This window comes from Schistocerca piceifrons, chromosome 3 (genome assembly GCF_021461385.2).
Source record: "Schistocerca piceifrons isolate TAMUIC-IGC-003096 chromosome 3, iqSchPice1.1, whole genome shotgun sequence".
In the NCBI taxonomy this organism is placed as follows: Eukaryota; Metazoa; Arthropoda; class Insecta; order Orthoptera; family Acrididae; genus Schistocerca; species Schistocerca piceifrons.
The window spans coordinates 132,448,301-132,467,058 of record NC_060140.1 but is presented as its reverse complement, the minus strand read 5'-3'; the positions used below and the strand labels follow the sequence as shown (position 1 = coordinate 132,467,058).

Below are 18,758 nucleotides of genomic sequence, written 5' to 3'. Positions count from 1 at the left end.
AACATGGAGCAGTTGTGTAGCACTGATCTTGTTGGGTTCTGAGCCACTTGTGACATGCCGAAGTATCTTTTGCGATGAAACTGTCGTTGGCAACACTGCTGAAGCTGATAATATGTCATAATTGGAGAGAAATGAATCAGTTTATTTCTCAGTGCAGTTTAGTTTTAAAATCGAATTATTTAATATAGGAAACCAACCTCCAAATTGAATCCTCCCCCCCCCCCCCCCCAAGACGATGGGAACTGCTACGAAATGAATATTGTATTTGATGTGCATTTAACTCACACTTGGAGCGATAGTATTTTAGAAATAAGTGTATCAGATTTATGAACTGCACAAGAAGGAAGGAATATTAAAGTTTACAGTCCTGTGGAGGATGAAGTCATGAAGATGGTTGAGTCAATAAGGGTTCGAGGAGATACAAGGTCAATGCTAAAAATGGAAAAAAATGTCTTAGAAATCCTTCATGTAACCTGTCGATGTAATTATTAGACGACAGAAGAAAGAAGATTTACAAATATTTTGTTTTTGAAATGTGGAAAAACAGTCATTCAACTTTTAATACATAATTTTCTTTATTAAGAATTAAATATTTTACAAATCTCTTCGTAATAGTCGAGCACATTGAAAGCCTTTAAGGAAAAAGAGTATTAGCATCATCCACTTTGAGAACCTGGTAGCGAGTGTATTTCACATATTACATTACGCAGTTTCAAACACGCTAACGAAGTTTCACAGGGTTTAGCGAGATCAGTTCCCCAGTCTGTTTCTTTGAGGAAAAAGCGGTCAGTATCAAGGAAAAAAATGACACTATATGCGCAAGACTGTCCAGGAGTGCTACCGCTACGGCACTGGCAGCCAGGTGCGAGTTTGTCAGGCCTTAGGCAGGGGAGCAGTTGGTGGCACAAACCGGTACCTGTGCCTCGTGATCCAGAGGAAGTTGTCCCCTGCGAAGTAGTCCTCCACCTCGTTGAGGGTGCGGCCTTTCGTCTCCGGCATTATCAGGTACACGAGGAGGGTGCCGAGGAGGCTGAAGATGCCGAAGATGATGAAGACCCCGGCCATGCCGATGGTGTCTGTTAAGTAGGGGAAGACTTTGGTGGCGATAAAGAGGGCCGTGTTGAAGACGAAGAAAGTGTATCCGCCGGCGACGCCGCGCACGCGCGCGGGCAGCATCTCGCCGATGGCGATGACGGGCAGCATGAAGAAGCCGGCCGTGTTGGTGGCCACGTAGAGCAGCAGTAGCGCCGCGATCACCAGCGGCTCCGACGCCGGCACAGGCTCGGAGGCAGGCCGGTGTTCCTTCAGCAGGCAGACGACTCCCAGCGCCAGGGCCGAGAGAGCCGACAGCACGCCCGACACCATGGCCATGCGCCGGCGCGTCCACCATATAAGCAGGCAGCAGCCCACCACGCAGAAGAGCATGCGCACCACCGCCACCACCACCGAGAACATCTCGCCCTTGATGTGACCGCCGGCCGAGCTCGCCGACTTCACTACGATGTCGACGCCGTAGAAGATAACGATGAAAGTGCCCGACACGATCTGCATGGAGGTCAGCAGGTTGACGACTAGGAACGGCTTGTATACTTGAGGCATGGCGAACACACTGCAGCATCCGCCCTTAGCCTGCGCCGCCTCCTGCGCGTCGTCCGACCGCGCCCGATCGATCAGCTCCCTCAGCTCGTGGGTCACCTGCAGCGACAGTACGTGGCAAGACCAGTAAACACATTCACTAGTTTTTCAATAGAAAATTAACTGACAGATTTCGAAAAAAAAGCATGTACTGTGTGGGACAATTCCTAAATCTTGTAGCCATCCTTTAGATTCCCAAAACCATAGAAATAGTAACCAGATTTACTGTCTTCGGAAACGAATATGATTCAATAGACACACAGACACTGTTTAACGTGCTAGAGGAATTTCAAGTATATGAGAAACTAAACAAAGAAACTGAGTGCACAGAACGAGACTGACATTGAAAGGTAGATTTTTGGGAGAACTTTTCGTATCATTCGAGATCAAGTTAATGTTCAGACAGGGCGTGTCCTATCCCCACTACTATTCAAGGAACAAGCGATCAGAAATGGAAAAAATGAACCTAATCTTCAAACAATATTCAGCTAATCTAAAAGTCCACAGGTGTACTACCTGTTCATAGTGTCCAACGGGCACAATATTTCGGCGGTCAGACATGTCGCCATCGTCAGGTGCGCTGATTTATTATTATTTTGCTCTTTTCATTCCCAAGCTGAGGGGGTGGGCGGGCTGTTTGAGAGCGTGCATTTTGCTCTATTTAGCCATGGGGTTTAAGTTTGTTCTGTTGGGACTCGGTTTATTTTGCTTACAAGGGGGGATAAGGGGGGGGGGTACTCTTCAAATTGGGAATTTATTTGCAGGAGATTGTTGGGGACTGTTCCGGTATTCACTTTAGCGGCCAAGGAAAACCTGCAAAACCCGGCCAGAACTGCTTGTATTTGGGCTTCTCATTTATTTTCCGCCTGGCCAGTGTTGGCGGCGAGCAAGAGCGACAGGGCGCCTTCTATTGCGGTCCTCTTCTTGTCTTCTTTCTTTCTCTTCTCTCTCTCTTCTGAATTTTTCTTTACGGGCTTCTGCCTTTCTTCTTATGAGTTCCCGACTTTGTAGGAAATTAATCTGGTAATCGTTTCGTTCGGCCACGTTCGGAACTGTTTCGTCCAGGATCTCTCTGTTCACCAAGTCACCCAGGTGGTTAGCGAACTCCCTGGTTTGGACCTCTGCGTCCTTGCGCGCCGTGGTAGCTGCACTGGCGGCCACTGCAACTTGCGTGGCTCGGCTCGTTATCTTCTTCGGCCGTGACGTTTGGGTGGCTTGATCTTAGCCTGGGCGGGCTTCCTTCCCGGCAGGCCCATCGTCATTTTGCTACTCGTAGAGCTGTACTGCCCGCGTCTCTGTATGTGGGCTGAGCTCCTTATATCCCCTCCCCCCATGGACCGTTTCCTCCGCGGTCGCGACGATGCAGGAGTCGGCGTCTGTGGCAGCGTCGGTGTAGTTGCTACGTCCGCCCATTCGGTCTCACTGCTGAGTGTCTTCTTAATTATACTCAGTACTGGTTCCCATGCCTTGCTAAGATTACAACCGCAGTCTCGGCTGATGAGCTCGTCCCTGGTGCAAATTTCGATGGCCTCTCTGACAACGCTGTCTCAGTATTTAGAAGTCTGGGCCAAGAACCTGGTACGCTCGTAATCCATCTCGTGTTTCTCGGACAAACAGTGCTCTGCGACCGCCGACTTGTTAGGATACTTCAGTCGGGTGTGTCTTTGATGTTCTCCGCAACGACCTTCGATGGTGCGCACTGTCTGTCTAGTATAAGTCTTACTACACTAACAGGGAGTCTGGTATACGCCGGTCTTCCGCAAGCCGAGCCCATCTTTCACACTTTCCAATAACACTCGTGTTTTATTTGGCGGGAAAGAGACAATTTTAACTCTGTGTTTCTTTAATATGCGTCCGATTTTCCCCGACAGTGCGCCAGTGTACGGAATTAATACAGTGGCTACTTCTTCCTCCGGGACTTCTTCCGTCTCTAGACGTTGTACTGTAGTGGTGGGGTGGAGAGCCATTCAGAGTGCCCGTTCTTTCGGAATAGGGTTCTGAGGTGTTCCAGCTCCTGGGGCAGACGCTCTGCGTGTGAGATGCTGCGCGCCCTGTGTATCAGTGTTTTTAGAACCCCTCTTCTCTAAGGAGGGTGGTTACAGTTGTCTGCATGCAAATACAGACGAGTGTGTGTTTTCTTCTTGTACACACCGTGACCCAACGTGCCATCAGCTCTTCTCCTGACCGCGACGTCCAGAAAAGGTAATCTTCCTTCTGCTTCGGTCTCCATTGTGAATTGGATGCTGGGATGCATGGAGTTCAGATGTGTAAGGAAGTCCAGGAGCTTGTCCCCACCAGGGGGCCAGATGACAAACGTGTCATCCACATAACGGAAAAAAACAAGTAGATTCCCACATGGCCGACGCTAAGGCTTCCTCCTCGTCGTACTCCATACACAAATTCGTGACCACGGGTGAGAGTGAGTTGCCCATTGAGACTCATTCCGTTTGCCCGGAATATTCTCCATTAAACGGAAAACACGTGGAAGTCAGGACCTGCTTGTTAAGGTCGGTGGCCTTCTCGTCAAATTTCTGCCCAATAAGCTCGACTGACACTCCTAGAGGATCCCTAGTGAATAACTAAACAACGTCAAAGCTCACCAGGATATCTGAGTCTTGCAGCCTGAAATTGTCGTGAAGTTCTACAAAATCCACAGAATTACGGATGTGATGAGGACATTTACCTACATAAGGACTTAATATTTCCGCCAGGTATTTTGGCAGTAAGTATGTAGGTGCCCTAATATTGCCCACAATCAGGCGTATCGGCACCCCCTCTTTGTGGACTTTAGAGAGTCCATAAAGTTTTGGCGGTACAAGTCCTTGAGGTGACAATTTCTTGGCGACTCCCTCGCAAATCCGCGTCCTTGAGAAGAGCCCTTGTCTTGCTCTCCACCTTCTTTATGGGATCAGTGTTGCTTATTCAAGTTGTTATTCGACTTTACTTTCATTGAAAAAATTGTTGGATGTCGCGGCGCTGAGTGGCCGCGCGGCTTGAGGCGTCATGTCACGGACTGTGCGGCTCCTCCCGCCGGAGGTTCGAGTCCTCCGTCAGGCATGGGTGTGTGTGGTTTTCTTAGCATAAGTTAGTTTAAGTAGTGTGTACGTTTAGGGACTAAGCAGTTTGGTCCCTTAGGAATTCAAACACATTTGAACATTTTTGTTTCATGTCCTGACGAATATCGTGCCAAATTCTTCTACAATTGGTGCGCATGATCTTCAAAATCCCGAGGTCGTTGGAGGGCCCTGCCCATAATACTGCAAACTTTCTCAGCTGGGGATAGATTCGGTGATCTTGCTGGCCAAGGCAGGGTTCGATAAGCGCGAAAACAAGCAGTAGAAACTCTCGCAAAGTGCGGGTGGGCGTTATGTTGCTGAAATGTAAGCCCAGCACATCTTGCATGAAGGGCGAGAAATCGAGGCGTAGAATATCGTCACCGTACCGCTGTGTTTTAAGGGTGCCTAGGAATATAACCTAACGGGTCCTGCTATGAAATGAAATGGCTCTCCAGACCATCAATTCTGGTTATCAGGCTGTATGGCGGACGATAGCCATGTTGGTATTCTACCGCTGTCCAGGACGTATCCAGAGAAGTCTTTGCAGGTCATCAGTGTTCAGTTCGAAGTGGAACTTATCTCTGAAGACATTCTACTTGAGTCAATGAGCATCCAGGCCGAAGACGTGTCTTGAGCTGCCCTGGACAGCAGTGCGATACCAGCCCGACTGTCGCCCGTTGTGTGGCCATTTCTTTTCATAGCAGCACCCCTTTGGTTCTCATCCGTGGCACCCTTACAGCACAGCCGCAACGTCGATGATATTCTACACCCGCTTTGTTGCCTTTCATGGCAAGCTATTCTGGGTTTACATTTCAGCAAGATAATGCCCACATGAACACGGCGAGAGCATCTTGCCAAACCCTACTTTGGCCAGCAAGGTCACCAGATCGCTCCCACAACTGAATGCTTGGACCATCATGGGCAAGTTCGAGATTTTGAAGATCTAACCAAAACGGCCTTGCTGTGCTGGTACTGCGAACGGCTGAAAGCAAAGGGAAACTACAGCCGTAATTTTTCCCGAGGGCATGCAGCTTTACTGTATGATCAAATGATGATGGCGTCCTCTTAGGTAAAATATTCCGGAGGTAAAATAGTCCCCCATTCGGATCTCCGGGCGGGGACTACTCAAGAGGATGTCGTTATCAGGAGAAAGAAAACTGGCGTTCTACGGATCGGAGCGTGGAATGTCAGATCCCTTAATCGGACAGGTAGGTTAGAAAATTTAAAAAGGGAAATGGATAGGTTGAAGTTAGATATAGTGGGAATTAGTGAAGTTCGGTGGCAGGAGGAACAAGACTTCTGGTCAGGTGACTACAGGGTTATAAACACAAACTCAAATAGGGGTAATGCAGGAGTAGGTTTAATAATGAATAGGAAAATAGGAATGCGGGTAAGCTACTACAAACAACATAGTGAACGCATTATTGTGGCCAAGATAGATACGAAGCCCACACCTACTACAGTAGTACAAGTTTATATGCCAACTAGCTCTGCAGATGACGAAGAAATTGAAGAAATGTATGATGAAATAAAAGAAATTATTCAGATTGTGAAGGGAGACGAAAATTTAATAGTCATGGGTGACTGGAATTCGAGTGTAGGAAAAGGGAGAGAAGGAAACATAGTAGGTGAATATGGATTGGGGCTAAGAAATGAAAGAGGAAGCCGCCTGGTAGAATTTTGCACAGAGCACAACATAATCATAGCTAACACTTGGTTTAAGAATCATGAAAGAAGGCTGTATACATGGAAGAACCCTGGAGATACTAAAAGGTATCCGATAGATTATATAATGGTAAGACAGAGATTTAGGAACCAGGTGTTAAATTGTATGACATTTCCAGGGGCAGATGTGGACTCTGACCACAATCTATTAGTTATGACCTGTAGATTAAAACTGAAGAAACTACAAAAAGGTGGGAATTTAAGGAGATGGGACCTGGATAAACTGAAAGAACCAGAGGTTGTACAGAGTTTCAGGGAGAGCATAAGGGAACAATTGACAGGAATGGGGGAAAGAAATACAGTAGAAGAAGAATGGGTAGCTTTGAGGGATGAAGTAGCGAAGGCAGCAGAGGATCAAGTAGGTAAAAAGGCGAGGGCTAGTAGAAATCCTTGGGTAACAGAAGATATATTGAATTTAATTGATGAAAGGAGAAAATATAAAAATGCAGTAAATGAAGCAGGCAAAAAGGAATACAAACGTCTCAAAAATGAGATCGACAGGAGGTGCAAAATGGCTAAGCAGGGATGGCTAGAGGACAAATGTAAGGATGTAGAGGCCTATCTCACTAGGGGTAAGATAGATACTGCCTACAGGAATATTAAAGAGACCTTTGGAGATAAGAGAACTACTTGTATGAATATCAAGAGCTCAGATGGAAAACCATTTCTAAGCAAAGAAGGGAAAGCAGAAAGGTGGAAGGAGTATATAGAGGGTCTATACAAGGGCGATGTACTTGAGCACAATATTATGGAAATGGAAGAGGATGTAGATGAAGATGAAATGGGAGATACGATACTGCGTGAAGAGTTTGACAGAGCACTGAAAGACCTGAGTCGAAACAAGGCCCCCGGAGTAGACAACATTCCGTTGGAACTACTGACGGCCTTGGGAGAGCCAGTCCTGACAAAACTCCACCATCTGGTGAGCAAGATGTATGAAACAGGCGAAATACCCTCAGACTTCAAGAAGAATATAATAATTCCAATCCCAAAGAAATCCGGTGTTGACAGATGTGAAAATTACCGAACTATCAGTTTAATAAGTCACAGCTGCAAAATACTATCACGAATTTTTTACAGACGAATGGAGAAACTAGTAGAAGCCAACCTCGGGGAAGATCAGTTTGGATTCCGTAGAAACACTGGAACACGTGAGGCAATACTGACCTTACGACCTATCCTAGAAGAAAGATTAAGGAAAGGCAAACTTACGTTTCTAGCATTTGTAGACTTAGAAAAAGCTTTTGACAATGTTGACTGGAATACTCTCTTTCAAATTCTAAAGGTGGCAGGGGTAAAATACAGAGAGCGAAAGGCCATTTACAATTTGTACAGAAACCAGATGGCAGTTATAAGAGTCGAGGGACATGAAAGGGAAGCAGTGGTTGGGAAGGGAGTAAGACAGGATTGTAGACTCTCCCCGATGTTGTTCAATCTGTATATTGAGCAAGCAGTAAAGGAAACAAAAGAAAAATTCGAAGTAGGTATTAAAATTCATGGAGAAGAAATAAAAACTTTGAGGTTCGCCTATGACATTGTAATTCTGTCAGAGACAGCAAAGGACTTGGAAGAGCAGTTGAATGGAATGGACAGTGTCTTGAAAGGAGGATATAAGATGAACATCAACAAAAGCAAAACAAGGATAATGGAATGTAGTCTAATTAAGTCGGGTGACGCTGAGGGAATTAGATTAGGAAATGAGACACTTAAAGTAGTAAAGGAGTTTCGCTATTTGGGGAGCAAAATAACTGATGATGGTCGAAGTAGAGAGGATATAAAATGTACACTGGCAATGGCAAGGAAAGCGTTTCTGAAGAAGAGAAATTTGTTAATATCGAGTATAGATTTAAGTGTCAGGAAGTCTTTTCTGAAAGTATTTGTATGGAGTGTAGCCATGTATGGAAGTGAAACATGGACTATAAATAGTTTGGATAAGAAGAGAATAGAAGCTTTCGAAATGTGGTGCTACAGAAGAATGCTGAAGATTAGATGGGTAGATCACATAACTAATGAGGAAGTATTGAATAGGATTGGGGAGAAGTTTGTGGCACAGCTTGACCAGAAGAAGGGATCGGTTGGTAGGACATGTTCTGAGGCATCAAGGGATCATCAATTTAGTATTGGAGGGCAGCGTGGAGGGTAAAAATCGTAGATGGAGACCAAGAGATGAATACACTAAGCAGATTCAGAAGGATGTAGGTTGCAGTAGGTACTGGGAGATGAAAAAGCTTGCACAGGATAGAGTAGCATGGAGAGCTGCATCAAACCAGTCTCAGGACTGAAGACCACAACAACAACAACAACAATAACGCCCCAGTTGGAAAAAACTTGGCACTATATCCGTCAGAAAGACATCCAACTACTGTATGCCAAACTGCTTGAAAAAGGGGTAGAGGTGAACCAAACCATTACTGACTTGCTCAATTTGTGAAGCTCTTTCTCTTGAATAAATCATCCAATTTTTCTGAAACTGGAAGCATTTGTCCGTCTTTGCATGTACAGCGCATCTATCGATTTACGTCCCATTCGGACAATTCGTTCGTGATGTGTCGATTTCTTTTCTTGCAGTGTGTTATAAAAAAGATGTCTCTCACAAAGGGCTGAACTGCTACATTTTTAAGGAACTGCATCACCTGAAAATATACACTACTGGCCATTAAAATTGCTACACCACGAAGATGACGTGCTACAGACGCGAAATTTAAGCGACAGGAAGAAGATGCTGTGATATGCAAATGATTAGCTTTTCAGACCATTCACACAAGGTTGGCGCCGGTGGCGACACCTACAAGTGCTGACATGAGGGAAGTTTCCAACTGATTTCTCATACACAAACAGCAGTTGACCGGCGTTGCCTGGTGAAACGTTGTTGTGATGCCTCGTGTAAGGAGGAGAAATGCGTACCATCACGTTTCCGACTTTGATAAAGATCGGATTGTAGCCTATCGCGATTACGGTTTATAGTTCGCGACATTGCTCCTCGCGTTGGTCGAGATCCAATGACTGTTAGCGGAAAATGGAGTCGGTGGGTTCAGGAGGGTAATACAGAACGCCATGCTGGATCACAACGGCCTCGTTTCACTAGCAGTCGAGACGACAGGCATCTTATCCGCATGGCTGTAACGGATCGTGCAGCCACGTCTTGTTCCCTGAGTCAACAGATGGAGACGTTTGCAAGACAACAACCATCTGCACCAACAGTTCGACGACGTTTGCAGCAGCACAGACTATCAGCTCGGAGACCATGGCTGCGGTTACCCTTGGCGCTGCATCACAGACAGGAGCGCCTGCGATGGTGTACTCAATGACGAACCCGGGTGCACGAATGGCAAAACGTTTTTTTTTTCCGCTGAATCCAGGTTCTGTTTACACCATCATGATGGTCGCATCCGTGTTTGGCGACATCACGGTGAACGCAATTTGGAAGCATGTATTTGTCATCGCCATACTGGCATATCACCCGGCGTGATGGTATGGGGTGCTATTGGTTACACGTCTCAGTCACCTCTTGTTCGCATTGACGGCACTTTGAACAGTGGACGTTACATTTCAGATGTGTTACGACCCTTGGCTCTACCCTTCATTCGATCCTTGCGAAACCCTACATTTCAGCAGGATAATTCACGACCGCATGTTGCAGGTCCTCTACGGGCCTTTCTGGATACAGAAAATGTTCGACTGTTGCCGTGGCCAGCACATTCTCCAGATCTCTCACCAATTGAAAACGTCTGGTCAATGGTGGCCGAGCAACTGGCTCGTCACAATACGCCAGTCACTACTATTGATGAACTGTGGTATCGTGTTGAAGCTGCATGGGCAGCTGTACTTGTACACGCCTTCCAAGCTCTGACTCAATGCCCAGGCGTATCAAGGCCGTTATTACGGCCAGAGGTGGATGTTCTGCGTACTGATTTCTCAGGATCTATGCACCCAAATTGCGTGAAAATGTAATCACATGTCAGTTCTAGTATAATATATTTGTCCAATGAATACCCGTTTATCATCTGCATTTCTTCTTGGTGTAGCAATTTTAATGGCTAGTAGTGTACAAAGTAATTGGTGGCAGATCTGATACAAACAGCATCGAGAAACAAGAAAGAAAAATTACGAAGAAAATCTTTCGACAAAAGTCGAAAATGAAGTTAAGAAAGAAGGAAATTACCAGGTTAAAGGAAAAACGATCTCTGATAGAATTACATTCTTGTGATTACAAATTTACGGTCGTTTACAAAAATGGTTCAAATGTCTCTGAGCACTATGGGACTTAACTTCTGAGGTCATCAGTTCCCTAGAACTTAGAACTGCTTAAACCTAACTCATCCAATGACTTCACACACATCCATGCCCGAGGCAGCATTCGAACCTGCGACCGTAGTGGTCGCGAGGTTCCAGACTGAAGCGCCTAGAACCGCTCGGCCACCCCGGCCGGCAAGGTCGTTTACTCATGAAAAAAATATGTGCGCGCAGACAGAGTGCGAGAAGTGCCACACAGAGTTCAAGCTGACTGACTGCTGCGCTCTATCGCCCTTAGTATATGTGATGATCCTTGGAATAGTAAGACGGGGAAAAGCCTAAACGGGAATTTTGTTACACATTGCGAAAAAGCGGCGACAACAACGCATCTGATGTTAGTGCAAGGATAGGAAAGACAAGCAGTGAGTAGATGATGTCCTTACAAATAATTCTCAACATTTTAGAACAAAAAGGAAACTTAATGTGCTACTTCTCAGTTGGCCATATATAACCCAAATGACTGAACACTTGTGAAAGAGTATGAAATGCTAGTGCAAAAGCCTCTAATATGTCTGAAATTCATGTAAAAGCAATTGATAGTTAGTTAAATGATCAGTGCTAATTCTGTTCCTGTAAATTCTACGAAAACGAAATCCAGATACAGCGTATTAGGGGTATAAGTGCGGATACTGTGATGATTGCTACCTTAATATGTAGTCACTTCAGGGTATTAATTGATTTTTCTGTGCAACTAACACTCTTCCCACAAATCTGTCGATAATTTATTATCGGATGTTTTCTGCATGGTCATAACTGCACCACTAGGTGGACTACGCCTGTCAGTATAGACTAATCGTTTTGTGTTCATGCATCCACACTTCAACAACTGAACTGCTGTCCAGGGGAAATTAAGCACTGATGGCTCTCTTGCCACATGCTCCTGGGGGGGGGGGGGGGGGGGGTTAATCAATCTAAGGACATAGTAATCCTAATAGCTACAATTATAAGTCTGCAAATGAAGTAAATACTGCTGTAATGTTTTTAAGTACACTGTCTTCCGTCACCAATAAAAATATCTGCACTTATGCCGCTAAAATCCTGTATATTCTCGGACGATCTCCTCCAAACGATTTATTTTCGAATACAAATAATATAAACAGAGCTTCCTAGAGGTTTGGGACGTTCATGACTGACTAAATGCCAGATATTTTCGATGGAAGACATTCCAGGCGAATGAGAAGGCTAAAGAAATAGTGGTTCACGCCATCTTCGAAGGAGCCTTGCATATGCCCCACCATTTCTGGCTGTCATTATGGTGAAGTAGAGCGTGTGGAATTTCCTGATGGAACAACTCTTTGGATTAGAAAACCTCCCCCATTCTCTTACATTTCCATCTAGACGTAAGAATTTAGACTTAAAGGTTAGAAATTGCTACGTTGATGACTTAGCATTTTCGGGAATCTTTTACATCGTTAACCTGGGCCAAAATGTGTATCGCAGATGTATCCTCACTGATTGTTATTTACATAAGCTCTCGAACCATCATAGTTGGAAAGAGGCCTCATGATCAATATCCTTGTTACATGCATGAGAGGAATATCTGAGACGTGGTACCTCTTACACAAAAGATAACGATCCTCTCTGAGGAACGGTGGACTTTTCACGAACAGTACTGAAAACGTCCTAGATCGCAACATCCGATGAATGAGATCTCGAAAAAGTCCCAGGAACGATCTTCTTGTCATACATACCCAAGACGTCGAACAGACTCGGTTTTATACTCGCAAAAGACACAATGACAGTATATCGACCAAGTAAGAAAATCAGTGAGAGAGACAGGTTGATCAAAGACGAACAGGACCCACTCACAGTATCAAAGGCTTCCTGGATATCATGTACTTGCAGCAAAGTGTACATCGGAATGACAAAAAGATACGCTAAAACCAAGATGCGGAACACAAACAAAATTACAGAATGGTTGGTTTGTGGGATTGAAGGGACCAGACTGCTACGGTCATCGGTTCCTTTTTCCAAAACTTCAAACACCCAAACAGAATAAAAACGAACAATGGAAAAGACAACAGACGACGCAGGGCAAGAAAGACTTAGACAGAGACCAGACAAAAGGAATTAAAATCACACAGAGTGTGACAGTGGTTGGCCGATCATAGAGACAAAAAAGGAAAAGCCAAGCACCGAGAAACACACTAAAAACTCAGTCTAAAATCATAGGCCAAAGGCCAGACTCAACAAAAAAAATGACAAACACTTAAAGTGATAAAAGCCCCCTGCCCGAATAAAACGCAAAACTGAGCCGGCCATGGCAGTGTCATCTGTTAAAAGGGCAGGGAGCGTATCAGGCAGCGCAAATGTCTGCCTGAGCACAGCTAAAAGGAGACAGGCTAACAAAATGTGGACCACCGTCAAAGCCGCCCCGCAGCGACATAGAGGCGGGTCCTCACAGCGCAGTAAATATCTGTGCGTCAGCCGGGTGTGGCCAATGCGGAGCCGACAAAGGACAACTGAGTCTCTGTGAGTGGCTCGCATGGATGACCGCCACACAGTCGTCGTCTCCTTGATAGCACGGAGTTTATTGGGTGTGATCAAATCGCGCCATTCAGCGTCCCAAAGCGCGAAAACTTTGCGGCATGAGACTGCTCGCAAATCAGTCTCAGGGAGGCCAATGTCCAGAGTTGGTTTACTGGTGGCCTGTTTGGCCAGGCGGTCAACATGTTCATTGCCCGGGATGCCGACATGACCAGGGGTCAACACAAAGACCACAGAGCGGCCGCAACGGGCAAGGGTATGGAGGGTCTCATGGATAGCCATCACTAGACGAGAGCGAGGGAAACACTGGTCGATAGCTCGTAAACCGCTCAGGGAGTCGCTACAGATAACGAAGGACTCACCTGAGCAGGAGCGGATATACTCTAGGATTACAGAATGGTACCAAGAAGAAATCGGCTGTGCTGAACATTCAGTAATGTGGAACATTGTATAAGATTCGCAAAACTCAAGTTCTACCTGTGGTTAGTGAGTATCTTAGCTTTTATTCCGACAAGCCATGAAAATCTGCAAGAAACTTGTGCAAGAAAATGAATTGCTTCAGGGTACACAAGTTTTGGATTTTTGCCTTTCAGAGATCTATAAGTACAGGTGGCACGTCTGAAGACAGATCCATAATGACCCCGGATGACCCTCAAGACCGCGTGGGGTAGCCGAACGGCCAACCTCTCTCGGGCATTGTTGTTTGTGTTGTTTAAGTTAGATCAAGTGGTGTGTAAGCTTAGGGACCGATGACCCTAGAAGTTTGGTCCCATAAGGCCTTGCCACAAATTTCCAAAAATGACCCTCAGGCAAACCACCATCTGTGCGCTCGACTTCAGTCCACTATGAGCAACACAGGATAATCCTTTGACTGTGGCATCCACTCGAGCCGGGGAAACGGAACATCAGACAGCCACCGGTTCGTGAACTCTAAACAGACGCCTTCAGACAAGTTGTCGAGCAGGGACCACCAAAAGTCCCAATAACTGTGCAACTCTTTTGACCAGGCAGCCTAGTGGGTGCAGAAGCGTCTACTCACCTGATGGCTGGTCTCCGACGTGGAGCCGCGGAACCAGGCGAGCGCCTTCTTGGCGTCGTCGAAGCGGCCCTGGCGCACCAGCCAGACGGGGCTCCTGGGGATGAAGCAGAGCGCGACGACAGCGAGCAGCGGCAGCACGGGCCCCGTGCCGGCCACCACGTGCCAGTCCAGGCACGCGCCCAGAGCGTACACCAGCAAGATGCCCAGCGAGTAGCTCAGCATCGGCACGCCCGCCAACAGCCCACGGATATCTACCTCGGCCAGCTCGCCCAAAAACACCTGCAGTACACAGTAGCACATGGTTTCCGTCTCTGCTCTGTGTAGCATTCGTGATATATTCGTCACCCAAAGGTGTAAAAAACTGACTACTACTACTACTACACACACACACACACACACACACACACACACACACACACACAGAGAGAGAGAGAGAGAGAGAGAGAGAGAGAGAGAGAGAGAGAGAGAGAAAGCACGCTAGAAAATAATACTCAGCTACAACAAACCATTTGATAGGGAATATACAGAGTGAGTCAGAAAGGACTTACAGAAATTTATTGAGATAACGTATAGGTTCGGTAGCAAACGGTATTGTAGCAAACGGCCTCAAGTTTGAATCACATAGTGGATCGGTACCCCATTCCGTCACCAGGAGCACCTGTGCAGCGTACGGTTCAAATGGCTGTTTTCACTGGTGCGGAGTTTATATGCTGTGTGTTTTGGTTTCATGAAACGAATTTGCAACAACTGTTGGCGTAAATTTCGCGCCGAATATACGAAAGAACCTCCAAGCAGGCCTAAACATTACTCTTGGCACAAGAAGTTCGTTGAGACGGGTTGTTCACTGAGATATGATAAATCGTCACGTCGCCCATGTGTTCACGATTATGTCGAACAGGTTAGCGAGAGCTTTCCCCGCGGTCCACAAAAATCAGCGCGACGTGCATCTTGCAAGACTGAAATTACATAAAAGGCTGTTTGGCGGGTACTACATACACGTTTACACCTCAAACCATACGGATTCACAAAGGCACAACACAGCAGTAATGCAGATAAGGTTGGTCATGGTATTACGCGTGAAAATGTTGCATCACACAGAGGATGAGACATTCCTGAACCCAATAATCTTCAGCGACGAGTCGACATTTCATTTCAGTAACATGCTGGACACCCACGACCGCAGAATATGGGGCAGCGAAAATCCGCATACAAACTTGGAACATGTTCGTGAAAGCCCCAAAGTTAATGTGCTTTGTGACCTTAGCAAATTGAAACTATATAGTCCTTTCTTCTTCGTGGAGAAAATTATCACTAGTATTGTGTATCTGGATGTGCTTTAAAACTTTTTCATCCCACAGATCGGTGAAGATGATGGAGATGGCGCGGTTTATTACCAGCAAGTTCGAGGTTTCCTCGATAATCGCAGTGAAAGACCAATCGCTTGGTCACCTCGTTCCCCAGACTTGACACCAATGGATTTCTTTCTCTGTGGTTTCATTAAAGATCATGTGTATGTAGCCGGCCGCGGTGGTCTAGCGGTTCTAGGCGCTCAGTCCGGAACCGCGCGACTGCTGCGGTCGCAGGTTCGAATCCTGCCTCGGGCATGGATGTGTGTGATGTCCTTAGGTTAGTTAGGTTTAAGTAGTTCTAAGTTCTAGGGTACTGATGACCACAGATGTTTAGTCCCATAGTGCTCAGAGCCATTTGCACTTCATGTGTATGTTCCTCCACTATCAAACTGTTTAACCAACCTGAAAAATCTAATCAACACTGCCGTTGCACAATTTACGCCTGAGTTGCTGGGAAGAAATTGATTACCTGTGGGATGCTTGCCGCATCAGAAATGGTAATCACATCGAACCAAATAACACTTGACACTTACGTGAAGCTTGAAGTTATCTGCTACGATATGACACACATACCGATAATGTAAGTTACCTCAAAGATTTCTATATCATTCAAAAGCTGTAAAGTCATTTTTGACTCACCCTGTAGTAACGCCCAGCTGCTCCTGTGAAGTGACATAACTAGTTCTGTTGGCTGTCACTCCCATTCTGTCATAGTTGTGCTCTTCAGTTCGAAGACTGGTCTGACGCAGCTCTTCACCCTATTCTGTGCAAGCTTCTTCATCTCCTATTAACTACTGCAACCTACATACTTTTGAACTCACTATATTAATATCTTGGTTTCTCTCTACAATTTTTACCCCACACTTCCCTCCAAAAATAAACTGGCGATCCCTTGATATCTCAGAATGTGTCTTATTAACCGATCCCTTCTTTGAGTCAAGCTATTACAAGTTTCTTTCCTCCCCAATTCTAATTAATACCCCCTCATTCGTTACATGACCTACACATCTAGTCTTTAGAATCCTCCTGTAGCACCACATTTCAAAAGCTTTCCTCCTCTTCTTGTCTGAACTATTTAACGAACATGTCTCACTTCCATATAAGACTACACTCCATATAAATCGCTCCACAAAAGATTTCCTAACATTTAAATCTATATTCCACCCTAATGAAGTTTTCTTCTTCAGAAATGCTTCTCTTCCTATTGCCATTCTACATTTTATTTCATCCCTACCTCGGCCATTATCAGTTAATTGAATGTCAACTAGCAAAATTCGTCTACTGCTTCTTAGTGGCATTTTCAAACCTAATACCCTCAGCATAGCCCGATTTAATTCGACTACTTTCCATTATCCTCATTTTGCTTTTGTTGATTTTCATCTTATATACTCTTCTTAAGACACTGTCCATTCCGTTCAACTGCTCTTCCAGGTCCTTTGCTGTCTCGACAGAATCACAATGTCACTGGCAAACCTCAAAGTTTTTATTTTTTTTCTCCCTGGACTTTAATTTCTACTCCAAATTTTTCATTGATTTCCTTTACTACTTGTTCACTGCACACATTGAATAACATCGAGCACAGGCTAAAAAACTGTGTCACTCTCTTCTCAACCACTGCTTCCCTTTCATGCCCCTCGACTCGCATGACTGCCGTCTGGTTTCTGTACAAATTGTAAACAGCTTTTCGCTGCCTGTATTTTAGCCCTGCCACCTTTAGAATTTGAAAGAGTATTCCAGTCAACGCTGTCAAAAGCTTTCGCTAGGTCTACAAAGGCTATGAACGTAGGCTTAACCTATGTTCTATGAGGAGTCGTAGAGTCAGTATTGCCTCGCGTGTTCCTACATTTCTTTGGAATCAAAACTCATCTTCCCCGAGGTCAGCTTCTATCAGTTTTCCATTCTTCTGTAAAGTACTCGTGTTAGTGTTTGGCAACTATGACTTATTAAACTGATAGTTCGGTAATATTCACACGTGTTAACACCTGCTTTCTTTTGAATTGAAATAATTACATTCTTTTTTGAGTCTGAGGGTATTTCGCCTGCCTCATACGCATTGCATACTAGGTGGAATAGTATTGTCATGTCTGGCTCTCCCATGGATATCAATAGTTCTGAAGGAATGTCGTTTACTCCAGGCCCCTTGTTTCGACATAGGTGTTTCAGTCCTATGACAAATTCTTCTCGCAGTACCACGTGTCCCGTCATATCAACTATTTCCTCTATACTTTCCACGATATTGCCTTCAAGTACTTTTCCCTTGTATAGACGCTCTGTACACTCCTTCCATTTTTCCCCTCTCCCGTCTTTGCTTAGAGCTGGTTTTCTGTCTGAGCTTCGTACAGCTGCTTTTCATCTTCCAAACGTGTTTTTAGTTTTCTTGTAAGCAGTATCTCTCCTAGTTATATTTGGTTCTATACCCTTACATTCCTGTTTAGCCATTTTGCATATCCTGTCAACCTTATTTTTTAGATGTTTATATTACCTTTCGATTGCTTCATTTGCTATTAGAGAGCTGGATATTTTGGAAGTGACATTTACTGTTTCTGAAGTTCCCGACTCTTTGGTAAATGTGGATGAAAATAAGTTTTTAAGTTTATGTTCAAGAAGAATATCTAAAATTGATGCTGATGCGAACAACCAACTTCTTCACAGATGATATAGTCTGTTCTGACTGTAACAAATTTCTGCACCAGACCTGTCTGCATTTCTTGTAGTTACTATCTGCTGTTTCTTGGGGAAGGCGCCTATCTTCAGGCTAGAGTTAATGGGTGAACCTAAATGGTTAGTATGACACGAATCTGCAATGCCTGAGTTACTCTGAATTACAATGCAATGTTCCTTCGGACAAGTGCATGCCCAAAGGGACAGGCACTGGGGCAGCTACAGCCGTTATGAAATTTATTAACAGTTGCGAATATGGACAACCATCAGTAGTATAGTGGAATGACAAAGAAAATTTGTGCCGGACCGGGTCTCGAACACGGATTTCTCGCTTATCGCTAGCGGTACCTTACCACTTGGCTACCCGAGCACGACTCACGGTCTCACCCAACCTTCCGTATGTCGTCAACCACCTGTCAACAATCTGTACTCTTATATCCATTATGTACGTTGCCGTACAGGGGAGACATTTTACTTTCAAGTCGCTTGCCCGGTGTCGGCGGATAAATATTG

General features: G+C 45.2%; 1 protein-coding gene across 1 annotated transcript in view; it reads right to left on the bottom strand.

The window, feature by feature from the left end:
* Positions 1-613: 613 nt before the first annotated feature.
* The window catches only part of LOC124787942 (facilitated trehalose transporter Tret1-like), a 63,959-nt gene continuing 45,814 nt past the window's right edge, over positions 614-18,758 (bottom strand). The window contains exons 4-5 of the mRNA XM_047254938.1: positions 14,236-14,514; positions 614-1,695 (exon numbers count right to left, since the gene is read on the bottom strand). Coding sequence (XP_047110894.1) covers positions 874-1,695; positions 14,236-14,514 — 1,101 coding nt within the window. The 3' untranslated portion in view covers positions 614-873. The remainder of the gene's footprint in view (positions 1,696-14,235; positions 14,515-18,758) is intronic.